At 52.6% G+C, this 12,837-nt stretch overlaps 1 protein-coding gene across 1 annotated transcript in view; it reads right to left on the bottom strand.

The window, feature by feature from the left end:
• Positions 1–768: 768 nt before the first annotated feature.
• The window catches only part of Tnfrsf8 (TNF receptor superfamily member 8), a 55,892-nt gene continuing 43,823 nt past the window's right edge, over positions 769–12,837 (bottom strand). Inside the window, exons 11-13 of the mRNA XM_021232533.2 lie at positions 9,721–9,746; positions 6,954–7,167; positions 769–2,490 (exon numbers count right to left, since the gene is read on the bottom strand). Of these exons, the coding sequence (XP_021088192.1) occupies positions 2,246–2,490; positions 6,954–7,167; positions 9,721–9,746 (485 nt within the window). The 3' untranslated portion in view covers positions 769–2,245. The remainder of the gene's footprint in view (positions 2,491–6,953; positions 7,168–9,720; positions 9,747–12,837) is intronic.

Raw genomic sequence — 12,837 nt, 5'->3', positions numbered from 1 at the left:
GGGTCCCACAGATCCCCGGGCATCTCCAGCCACACGGAGTTTCCCCTTTTCCAAAGCTGTGTGGTCCAAACCTGCCTGTAGGAAGAAAGTCCTAGAGCGCTCCAGGGTTCTTCCTACAAACACCAAAGGCAGCCTTCTGACCCGAGACCATTTATTCCCAGCATCCTCAGAGGACAGGACAAGCCATCATCGGGGGGGGGACACTGCCTGGATGGCCAAGGAGAAATTTAAGGGGCACACAGCTGATCGCAGGCTCCTGTCCTCAGCTGTGAGGGCAGCATCCTTGTGGTGGGGGAGGGAATGCGGCCAGCCTTTGTGGTGGGGGAGGGAGTGCGGCCAGCCTTTGTGGTGGGGGAGGGAATGCGGCCAGCCTTTGTGGTGGGGTTTGTGATCACTCGTTTCTGTGATCAGTCTGCAGCCTCGCACTTCCACATTTTTTGCAGGCCCTTATGGATTTTTAGAGGGTCGAAAACTGCGTAAAGGGTCCCTTTACAAAGGAGTATGTCACCTGGTTGAAGTGTGTGACAGCAGTCTGCCTTGGTGGCTCAAACCTGAAATTACTCAGGAAGATAATGTAGGTGGGCCAAAGGCTCAGGATGGGTTACATATCAAGTTTGGATGAGAGAGAGAGAGAGAGAGAGAGAGAGAGAGAGAGAGAGAGAGAGAGAGAGAGAGAGCGAGCGAGAGAGAGAGAGAGCGAGAGAGAGAGAGAGAGAGCGAGAGAGAGAGAGAGCGAGAGAGAGCGAGAGAGAGAGAGAGAGAGAGAGAGAGAGAGAGAGAGAGAGAGAGAGAGAGAGAGAGAGAGAGAGAGAGAGAGAGAGAGATTGGCATATTTTCCACTCAGGAGTGTGGCATCCGTGTGGTCATCATGACATGACTTTAGGGTCACTGTGTATGCCCACACACCCACTGTGTCCTTGCACAAGGCAATTGGGCAACTATCCAACCCCTACACACATCCCTTCTGGCCAGTATCCAGACCCTAGTCTAAGGCTTCTGGTGGCATCCAGCTGCTCCAACTTTCCCCCAGAGATCCAGGCAGTTTCAGAAACTCCCCTTGTGATTCCTTACAGGGCCCCAGCTTCCTCCAAAAGAGTGAGCAGCTGGTGAGTAAACAGAACTCTCCCTGCCTGGCCCAAGGGTAAGTCCAGAGTCCCCAGGCTGCCACAGACCAGCAGATGTGTCATCCAGTCGGCCGCTTGTTTGTTCTAAGAGGCCGCAGGTTCCTGGGAGCGGGCCAGGCTGGGAGTCACAGCAGCTCTAGTACTTAGTGTGAAATGCTTGGGGCTGAGGATATAAATCACCCCTGCAACATTTGCCTGGCATGTTCAAGGCCATAGGTTCAATTCCCAGCGCCTCAAAAGGAAAAAAGAAAATTAAGAGCAGAACTCCAGGTGTGTCCCCCAGTATTGCGTCCTCCTGATGGGGACAGAGTATGACAAGCAGTGTGACCGGGCTGCCTCCAACAAGCAGACTCCAACCTGCTACAGCAGGGGTGCTAGATGCCAGGCCTGACCCTGGTTGCTTGGGGACAATGCTTCTTCACTTCTAGAGTGGGATAGATGGTGGCACAGGGAGCGGAGGACCCCCAGGACAGCAATACTGCCATCTCCATGTGACAGGAAGTCCGTGGACAAAGCAGAGCCTTTAGCAGCGCTGGGGGAGGGGAGGGAGGTCACTGAAGCTACTTGGGGGGGCAAAGATATGTGGGTCCCAAAAGGCTTCATGATAGGATCATCTGAGGATAATGAGTTCTCCTGGCCCATTTTGTAGGCTTCAGACCAGGGAGGCTGGGCCGGGAGACTCTTATTGTGGACTCCCTGTGATGCAGAGTTCTGTGAGATGGGTGCAGGCTGTCCCGGGCCAGTGGTGACAAGAGAGGGCTGGTCCTCACGAGTAGGAGCGACAGGTGCTGGTTCTGTGACAGCAGGGAGCCATGGGTACAGCAACTGGAGGCTGGTGGCATGCCAGTAAAGCCATCACTTGAGACCCAGGGAGAGAAGTCAGGGCACAAGGGTGTGGACAAGGTGGCCTCTTCCTTAGCAGACACTAGCCTGACAGTGAGTGCCCACTCCTGGGGTACAGGGGCCAGTGCTCTTGGCAGCAGCTGAAGGCTTCATTCTGGGCTACCACTGGATGCTGGGGCTTTTAGTTCAAGCCACACAGTAGCTTCCCAGCTTGGAGCTAACCTGATCTCCTAGGTACGGTACGCTCAGCTGCTCTCTAGCCCAGCTAACACTGGGCATCACTTCTCGGAGACAGTCGTGGGCCCGTGGTCCTCTTTGCATCCTTCCTCCACTGAGAACATGACCTCAGTACGGCTGCCCAGAGGTGGTTCTGTCTCCTGCTCCGGGTAGTGAGGGGCGTGGTCCACTTCCAATTCAGTTTCCCACTCAGGCTCTGTAGATCCTGCTGGAGGCCGGCCCTCAGGGACCTCCGTCTTTACAGAGCCCACAATCACTGTGTCAGCCTTCATGATGTAGATTTTCTCTGTAAAGCAAGAGGATGGGTGAGGGAGGCGAAACCAGGGCCTCAGCCACTTCCACCTCACCTGCTGGGCGACGGCAGGCAGCTGACACAGCCTCTCCTGCATAGAGAGGTTGTTGTGGGGCCACCCATGGTTTCCTAGGTGTGTCATCAGAGACAAGCAGAGAAAGAGACTGCAGTCAGTCCAGGAAACAAGCAGTAAAGGCAGGGATAACAGGAACAGCGGGGGACACAGCAGAGCCCCTGGCTCTCCTCGAGCGCCAGCTCTGAGGTCCAGCATTCCCACGGACAGCCCCTCACCCCACCACCACCAAATCCACTGCATGGCTAGGAACCTGAGGCCTCCCAAAGGTTGGCAGGTAAGATCTGGAGACTCCTCCAAAGAAACGTCCAGCCATCTGGGCTACCCTGCCCACTTGACTCTACACGCCTAAAACGAACACCAATGTGACCTAGTTTTCCTAGGACTGATGGCCCCATGTCCCAGGAACCTTATCAGTCCAGGCAAATTTGGCTGGTTGGCCATGCCCTTCAGAAGCCTGGGTCCTGACAGTGTGCAACAGCGGGCTCCGTGTTTCTGTGGGCCAGCTCCTGAGTCTCACTGCCAGTCGGCAGGGTGGACGCTGACCGACAAGTGGATGGATGACCCAGTCCCCAGCACTAGGACACGCTTCAGTCCTCAGTACAGACTCATTTGGTGGGGGGGGGGGGTGGAATGGCCCTTCCATGGAGGGAGCCAGGGAGCCTTGGGGAGACAAAGCCGTTTGTACTAGGAAGCAGAAGTCTGGACTCCGAGAAGCAGCTGGCTCCATTCAGTGGGCATGGCACCTACGGCTTCAGCTGGGGACTGCACCCTCCCTTCCCGCCCCCCCCATCCTGTAATGGACTCTGCAGATGGGATGGGGAAGCTCTAAAAGGAACTTAAGGGTGGGGATGGGTGGAGGCGGGGCACATGGACCCCTGCCTCCGGGTTACACCCTCAGATTCAGGAAGCGCAGGAGTCTCTCAAATGCCCTGCCTGAGAGCATTGCACCACGCCAGCGCTTCTATTTTGGTTCCTCTCACACCCAGGGAAGAGAAGGACAGGGAACAGGAAGTGGAGGGAAAGGCCAAGAGAAAGAAGCACACTGTGTGCCCCGTGGGTTCCACAGCCAAGAGCAGGGCCTCAGCCCCACCCCCCACATCCTCCGTCAAGGCGTGTGGGAACCCGCATCTGAGTGGCTGGCAGAGGCAGCACAGGACCTGTAATCCTGGAGAAGCTGAGGCAGGAAGGCGGCAAGTTCAAGGCCAGCTTGAGTTGCAAAGTGAATGGTTCAAAGCCAGCCTGGGTAACTCAGTAAGATTCTGTCTCAGACAGATGGACGGACAGACAGACAGACAGACAGACAGACAGACAGACAGACAGACAGTGGTGGCATGTGCAGAATGGCAAGCTCATACCAACAGCAGTGGGATGCCGCCTGAGGATCAGAAGTTCAAGGTCATCCTTGGGTGCAAAGCAAGTTCAAGGTTAGCCTGGGCTAAGTGAGACCCTGTCTTTAAAAAACAAAAACAAACAAACAAAAAAGGTACAGAAAACATACAAAGGCTGAGGAGGCTGCCTGGCAGGCACAGCACTGGCTGCACAACCATGAAGACCACGGCTCAGATCCCCGGCAGCCATGTAATGCTTGGGTGGGTGTGGAAGGCAGAGATGGGACCCCCTGAGCAAGCTGGCTGGCTAGACCAGTTGCATCAGTGAGCTCTGGGTTCAAGAGAGACCCTGCTGCAAGATGTAAGGTGAAATTCAGTCAGGACACCCAACGCCGGCCTCTGGCTTCTGCACACACACACACACACACACACTCATGCACACACACACACACACTCACATACCCACACACACACACACCACACGCTCAGTTTTTAACATAAAAATAAAAACTTAAAACAAAGGTGGGTGGGCTATAGCTCAGGAGGAGGGCACTCCCCTGGCATCTAGAAGCCACCAGGCTCAATCCCTGGTACTAAAAAAAGACAGACGGGCCCACAGGTCAGGTGCTGGGTTCACTTGAGAACAGACCAGAGGCGCAGACAAAGGAGAGCTGAGGGGCCAGAGAGATAAGGGGCCGAGGATATGGTGCCTGACATCAAACCAAAAGACCTGAGTTCAGTCCCCGGGACCCACATGGCTGAAGCAGAGAATTCACTCCTCCCCCAGAAGTTGTCCTCTGACCTGCACGCTCACGCAGTGGCATACATAAACACATAAGGTTATACATCTGATGGATGATAAAAGTAATTGCTGCCAAATCCAAAGACCTGAGTTCGATCCCTGGGACCCACACAATGGAAAGAGAGAACTGACACATGCAAGTTGTTCTCTGACCTTTTTTTTACATGCACACTGTGACAGATGTACACACACACACACACAAATAAGTAAATAAATATTTAAGAGAAAGACATGAGGTGTTGGAAACTAGTGTGAGGAGAGAGGTGTTGGGAGAGCACAGTCACAGGGTATGCCCTCTCAGGTCTATGGGTCCAGACCCTCTGGCTCCACCCATCACAGGCTGCCCACCCCCAGCTGCTTAGATTCCGTGCCCACTCCAGCTCCCGGGCAAGCGTCCTAGTCAGGTAAAGGTGAAGGAAAAGAGAGGCAGGGGCATCATAGCCAGAGAAGGAGGCTTAGACCCATTTGTCCTTGTTGGGCACTGAATGGGGAGGCTGCTCTTCTGGTATGTCACTAAGAGGACAAAGGTCACCTGAGTCCTGGTGTCCCAGGGGACCTCCAAGGCCTTCCCTCAGCAGCCCCGCCCCCACACCCAGCCCTTGCCACCTCCCTCCCTGTACAGGCTCTGACCCTGTCTGCAAGTTCCAAGCCCTTCGGTCATCTTGGACTCAAAGGCCACAAGGACTTCTTGAGAAACTGAAGGAGCCTTTGGCAGTGTTTTTCCCAAACACATTCTTTGCAGATATAACTTACCGAAAGCAGTGACTGCAAACATTGCTTTGAGACAGACAGCTCTAGAGGCTCTCACCTCCACAGACTGCCACGGAAATGTGAAGAAGCCCCACCAATGCCCTCCCAGCATCATGGCAGGGCCAGCAACACTCCAGAGAAGGCGACAGGGCCCAGGGAGCACCTGCCTCAGAGAGGGGGTGGAGGGGAGAGGTGGAGAAGGTTGGCAGACAAGAGTCAGCTGGTTCCCAGTAGACAGTGAGCTAGAAGGCCGTGCCTCAGGACATGAGGAGATAGCCAGGCTCAAAGGAGGGGAGCTGCCTGCTGGAGGCGAGGAAACAGCCCTGCAGAGCAGCTCAGGGTGGGAGGGAGGGAGGGAGGGAGGGAGGGAGGGAGGGAGGGAGGGAGGGAGGGAGGGAGGGAGGGAGGGAGGGAGGGAGGGAGGGAGGGAGGGAGGGCTGAAGATCAGGAAAGCAGCCCTCAGAGGAGAGCAGAGAAGTCAGATGTGATGAAGCAGCTGGCTGAGACCAGATTGAATGCCAGAGTGAGGACTGAACACTCCATCCTGAGTGGGGATAACACATTATCAATGGTTCTCAACCTCCCTAATGCTGTGACCCTTTAATACAGCTCCTCATGTTGTGGTGACCCCCCAACCATAAAATTATTTCCATTGGCTGGGCAGTAGTGGCACACGCCTTTAATCCCAGCACTCAGGAGGCAGAGGTAGGTGGATCTCTGTGAGTTCCAGGCCAGCCTGGTCTACAAGAGCTAGTTCCAGGACAGTTTCCAAAGCTACACAGAGAAACCCTGTCTAGAAAAAACAAAAAAAAAATGATTTTCATTACTACTTCATAACAGTATTTTCGTTTCTGTGATGAATCACAATGTGAATATTTTTGGAGACAGAGGTTTGCTAAGGGGTTGAGAACCACTGATGTATGTGTTCTGGGGTGGTAGGAAGTGTGGAAGGAGGCAGGGCCCACAGGAACCACAGCAGATGTTCGTCCTGGCTAGAGCGCAGCAGAGGAGGAAATGCTGGGGGCTCAGCGCTGGCCTCTGAGCTCCTGCTGAGATCCACTGGTGTGGGTAAACCAGCGCTCCAGGACCCATCAGATATGGACGGGGCTGAGTCTCCGCAAATCAAAAAGAAAACTCACTCCACACCTCTGCCTCAAGTCTCAGTTTCCCCAGCCATGAGACAGGGTGGAGTCATCATTCCCAGAAGTATTTGACTGACATAAAGATAAGTGTCTGATGTCACCAGCCCGCCTTCCTTCTGTCCCTTCAAGCTCTGCATTAGGCCAATGGGGAAGGATTCTCTTTCTCTTTAATAATGATAAACACTGCACTCATCACCCCATGCCCACTTAGTGACTGTCCCCAACAGTCCCCATGAAGTGACACTCCTGTCATTCTCCCTGGGCAGAGTGAGCAGGGGAGGAATGTACACCTCCCGCATCCGGAGCTCACATCCATCCCCCTTCTGATTTGGCCAGGCCCTCCCACCAGGAGGACTCACCAATCCTGTTATTCGTGTGTTCCGTGGTGGATACCCGGGGCTCTGGAGGTTCCCTGGGGGTCAAAGGATTCCCAGCTGTGCTGTCATCCAACAGTGGTTGGCTCTCCAGGCAGGCTGCCCCAACACTGGTACAAGTCTCCACAGCTGGAGGGCTCACCTGACTCAGCTTGTGTCCCGTGCTGGGATCTGTCGTTGACACACTTCTCTTCAGCTGCTGTGAACGAGAGCCAGAGCTGAGGCAGGGCTCCCCCAACTCCACCAAACTGCCAGGGAGACTTAAAGCTGCCGCAAACCGTGTGCCAGCATGAGGCGCCTGTGTGTGGCATTCCCAAGAATGTCCAGGGGGGTTTGTTTTTGTTTTTTGTTTTTTCATGGTTTTGTTTTTTTAATTGAGATATTACCTCACCATATAGCCCTGGCTGACCTAGAACTATTAATATATAATAGGCTGGCCCAGGAACTCACAGAGACCCATCTGCCTCTGCTTCTCAAGGGCTGGGATTCAAGGCGTGCAGTGCACCCATCGACTGTTTTGTGTTTGTTCGTGAGTCTCCTGTAGCAGCTGAGGATGACCCTGAACTTCATCTCCCCAACACTGATATCACAGGGCCAGGGTTGCTACGACGCCCAGGTTATGCCCGGTGGGGCTCCAGCTCAGGTGGGTGCTTACTAGGCAAGCACTCCACCCAAGGGGCCACATCCTCAACTCACTCCGTGCTGAGCAGCAGACAGTGACTCACACACTCTCTGCTTACTGCCGGTGAGCCCTTCCAAGACGGATGTGCCTGCCACGCCTCACCACCCTGCCAGGTTGCAGTATTAGCCCCTGCCTCTCTCACAGATGGAGAAACTGAGGCCTGGGGGAGTGGGGTAACTCACTCAGGGTCATACATACAGTTAGTAAGTTTCTAGCCAAGGATCTAAATGCTGGAGGCTCCTCCAGGTACCTCTTCACTCCCAACTTCTGGGGAGAGCAGTCTTTAACTGTATCCTAATACAGTTAAACACACACACACACACACACACACACACACACACACACACACACACACACCTTCAGAAACATGGTGGTTTGGTTTTTCAAGTTCAGGTTTTCAAAAGGACCCAGGCTGAGGGATTCACAGAGCAGATCTATGTAACCTTGATTATTCTTTTCTGATAACCTGAAGGCCAGGGCTGGCAATATAGCTTAAAATTGTAGTGTTTGTGCAGCACTCTGATTTGATTCCCAAGAACAAGAAAAACAAGACACATAAACAAACAAACAAAAACAACAAAAAAAAACTAATTTTAGCCAGGCATCCTCACATTTGGGAGGTGAAAAGGCAGAAGGATCAGAAGTTCAAGGTTACCCTCAGCTATATGAATTTTAAGCCAGCCTGGGCTACATAAGACCTTGTCTCAAAAATAAGTAAATAAATAAATAAGGAACTGAGGGGGCGCCCTCAGTGGTTGAAAGCACTGGCTGCTCTTCCAGAGGGCACGGTTTGGCTCTTAGCGACCGCACAGTGGGCTCACAACCATTTGTAACTCCAGTTTCAGGGCTTCAGGGGAGTTGAAGCCCTTTTCTGGCTTCCACGGGTACCAGTAATGTACACGGTGCACAGGCATACATACAGGAAAACAGCCATACACACAAAATAAAAATTAAAAACAGAAAGAGCAAACTGAGAAAAAAAGTAGCTGCTATGAAAGAAAGAGGAGAGAGAGACAGAGACAGAGACAGAGAGAGACAGAGACAGAGACAGAGACAGAGAGAGAGACAAGCAACTTGCTCTCAATGGAAAACAAGGAAAAGCTGTGTGAGCCATGAGCACCTAGCACAGGGTCCCAGGCAGGTGCCTCATCCTTAACCCTGCACCCCTCCCCCAGCTCTCCCCCACTGTCACATGTCCCCTAGGAAGCCTGATGAAGGACTCAGCAAATGCACAGCCTCTTCAGAGCCCTGCACCTGGCCCACATGGAGTCACTCTGTCAGAGGTGACCCACGTGCCCCAAAAGGAGGCAGCTGGGGGACCAGGGTCTAGCACCAGCTCTGAAGTCCCCCAGGACAGGCTGGGGCTCTAATAGAGTCACCAACTGGGCAACCCCGAACTTGTTTGATTGCCATTTCCTCTTTTACCAAATGTGACAAGAGTACCAACTCCTGCGAGTCAGGACTCTCTGAGGTAGCTTCTAGCAAGCCAGATGTGGTGGTGAAATTCACACCTGGATCTCGGTGTGGGCTACTCAGTGAAAGCCTGAAGAGAGGGCAGGGGAGGGCATGTGTGTGTGTGTGTGTGTGTGTGTGTGTGTGTGTGTGTGTGTGTGTGTGTCTAGCAGATAGATACCAATCGCTCAATACATAGAGCTAACTTTGCAAGCGTAGGCTGCTGGTGTCTGCCATCCAGTTTGGAGGGCAAGGCTCCCAGAGTAAAGAGAGATAAATAACCAAGCCTCCCTCCAGACTAGACTTAGTACCTCAAAGTGGCCCCAAACAAATTGCTATCTGCAATCCCTGCTGGAAATCCCCTGGGGTTGAGCCAGGAGCGGGAGGTTGCTGTGGGGTGGGGCTCAGTCCCTGGCCAAGCCCTACCATGGGGCCCCAGGCCAAGCCCCTGGGCTCTTAGCTGCTTGACCTGGAACCTTGGGTGCCAGGGAAGGGGATATAGCTCTCCTGTCTTCCTATGGCCCCAGCAGGCCTGAAACCACACATCTGTGAAGAAAGAGGTCAAACAAGAAGACAGAAGCCTGGCGATGGAGGGTTGGGGTTGGAGATGGCACTTACAGCTGGTTTTTCAGTAGGTCTGAAATCTGAAAGAGAAAAAAGCAGTAATGTCACCAAAAAGAGTTTGACACCCCTCCAGCACTTCCCATCTGCTGACAGACAGCACCCTAGGATCTCAGTGGGGTTGAGCCTTGCCCACACCAGGGCTCAGGTCCCCAGACTGGCAGTAGATACTTTTGGGTTGAGTCCCTGGCGGGCCTAAAGCCAGTCTCTGAAGCAAGAGTGAGCTGGGGCCGGGCATTGGTGGCGCACTCCTTTAATCCCAGCACTCTGGAGGCAGAGGCAGGCAGATCTCTGTGAGTCTACAGAGCGAGTTCCAGGACAGGCTCCAAAACAATACAGAGAAACCCCAAAGAGTGAGCTGGGGCCCTGCCTCCCTTTCACAAGTCAGAAGAGCCCAGACTGCCGCACTGGAAGGATACTCCTGCTGTGTCTGCTTTGCTTCTCTTTGTGCCAGCCTAAGGTGACATTTGAGGGCTCTGGAGATACCTGGACCACGATTCTCAAGGCCCAACCTTTCTCTGTTCACCTCAGCCCACGCGCTCCCCCCCCACACACACACTCACCCCAGTATCCTTTTGTCTTAAATAAAGACCAGCTACTCAAGAACATGGTGACATTTAACCATAGCTCCCCGGCCACATTGCCAAACCCAACCCAACACAAGCTGCCCCAGGCCCACCATGGGGACAGAGCCATTACTGATTGCCAGCAGGCCACCTAAGGACTCTGTGATGCCAATCAGGTTCACGCTGACAAGGCAACAATGCCAGGAAAGGCTAGCATGCAGGACGGACTGCTTCTAGAACATGCTCTCTGACTTAGCAGCTTGACCCTGGATGCTAGCTGACATGTTCACAGCAGATTAACCGACAATAAACAAACTGAAATGTCACGTGGCCACTGCAATTGGGGATGGGCTCTCAGCAGCCGGGCAGGGAAATGCGATAGAGTGATGCTCTCTTAAAATGACATGACCAAGTTTCAGGCTAGCATGTGTGCCTTGCTTATGTAACCTGGTAACCACTGTCCCCAGTAGAGTGGTCACTTCAGGAAGTCGTGGCTTGGATTCTTGAGGTGGCCACTAACCAGGTGCTCTCTGACACTTGAAGTACTCTCTGACTTGAGATACAAGCTCTGCTTGATGGGATTTTTAAAATCTTTATTATTCTCTGTGTATGAGTGTTTTGTCTGCATGTGTGTTTGCTTGTACATCATTCACATGCCTGGTGCCCAAGGAGACCAGAAGAGGGTATTGGATACCCTGGAACTAGAATTACACAGTTGTGAGACCCCACGTAGGGGCTAGGAATTGAATCCAAGTCCTCCGGAAGAGCAGCCAGTGCTCTTAACTGCTGAGCCATCTCTCCAGCCCATGGTTTGCTCATTTTATGTGTTTGTGTTTTGTGGGTCAGGGTTTAACTGGCTATTTTAAAAGTGGCACCAGGGCCAGGGTGGGTGGTGGGGGGAGGTGAGAGGGGTGGTGCACGCCTTTAATCCCAGCACTCGGGAGGCAGAGGCAGGCGGATCTCTGTGAGTTCGAGGCCAGCCTGGTCTACAAGAGCTAGTTCCAGGACAGCCTCCAAAGCCACAGAGAAACCCTGTCTTGAAAAACAAAACAAAATTTAACATCAGTGAAACTAAATCTTTGTCCTTTGGAAGCAATCTTGAGTTTTGCAATCAGCGAACCCACATATGGTGCCAAGTCACTGTGAGAACCTGGAGAAGAAAAAAAGTGTGCTGAAGTAGCAAGAAAATGAACTAAAGATGCTGAACTCTGTCTTGAGAAAGAAGCAGGTAAGCTAGAGACTGGGAAGCTGTAAATAGGCGCCATCTCTTTACAGGGCTTTCTGGCTAGGACCCTTGCTGCCTTTGAACCAGGGGATCCCCCAACAGGGACCACACCTCAGGAAGTCACACTAGTGAAGACAAAAGCTGGAGTATTTATAATTCAAAGTTGAAAAGACGCCAAGGGACAAACAATAGTGTGGCTGAGCCAGTCAGCCCAACACCTCCTTGGAGGGAAATCAGCTCTACTTCACAGCTCTAAGACTCAGCCTTTCTATCTGGGAAATGGGACAGACCTGGTCAGCTTCTGGGGGAGACAGGACAGAGATCTCAAAACAGCAGGTAAGGCTGGGGGGTGGGGACAGGATTAGTGGGGGAGCCATTGCCTGCTAAGTGTGAGGACCAGGACTCTATTCCCAGTGCAAGCCTGTATATATACCACACACACACACATACACACCACACCACGCACCACACCACACACCATATAAAAACACCACACACACACACACACACACACACACACACACACACACACACCACACCACACACCATATAAAAACACCACACACACATAGACCATATACCACTTATACTCTCTCTCTCTCTCTCTCTCTCTCTCTCTCTGCAGGGGAAATCCTACAAAATGTTTGATCAGTGTTGTCAAAGGCCACTTAGGTCAAAAGGAAGTCTGAGAAACTGTTACAGGCCGGGGAACTTAAGGGTCCCTGGCACCTTAGGAAAAAACATGTAAAGAAACAATGGAGAAAGTGTGACCTTTGTTGTTTAATCGCAATACATTAAGGCTAGAGAGGTGGCTGAGAGGTTAGGAGCACCACTGCTCTTCCAGAGGATGGGGATTCATTCTCAGCACCCACATGGCAGCTCACAACATTTTAAACTCCAATCTCAAGGGATCTAGTGCCCTCTTCTGGCCGTAGTGGGTCCATGCACCTGGTGCAGTTACATACACACGAGCAAACACTCATATGCATTTTTTAAAAGTTAGAACCTTACTGTTTATTTATTTAACTGTCGTAAATGTACCACCACCCCCCAATGTAAGAGGTCAATAATAAAATCAGCAGGCCCTGAGCACATCAGAATTCCATTATTGTCTCTAAGACAAGGTGGCCTCCAACTGGTAACTGAGGATGACTTTGAACTCCTGATCCCACTGTCTCAGCTTGCAAGTGCTGATATCCCAAGTGTGTACCATCACATCTGGCTTTGTAACAGGTTTAGCCTGGGCTGGTATGACTACACGGAGATCCGCCTACCTCTGCCTCCTCAGTGCTGGGGCTCTGGGTGTGAACCACCATGCTGCTT

The sequence above is a fragment of the Mesocricetus auratus genome, unplaced genomic scaffold (genome assembly GCF_017639785.1).
Source record: "Mesocricetus auratus isolate SY011 unplaced genomic scaffold, BCM_Maur_2.0 Super-Scaffold_100042, whole genome shotgun sequence".
In the NCBI taxonomy this organism is placed as follows: domain Eukaryota; kingdom Metazoa; phylum Chordata; class Mammalia; order Rodentia; family Cricetidae; genus Mesocricetus; species Mesocricetus auratus.
Note: the sequence above shows the minus strand (reverse complement) of the source record. Positions and strands in the feature narration are given on the sequence as shown.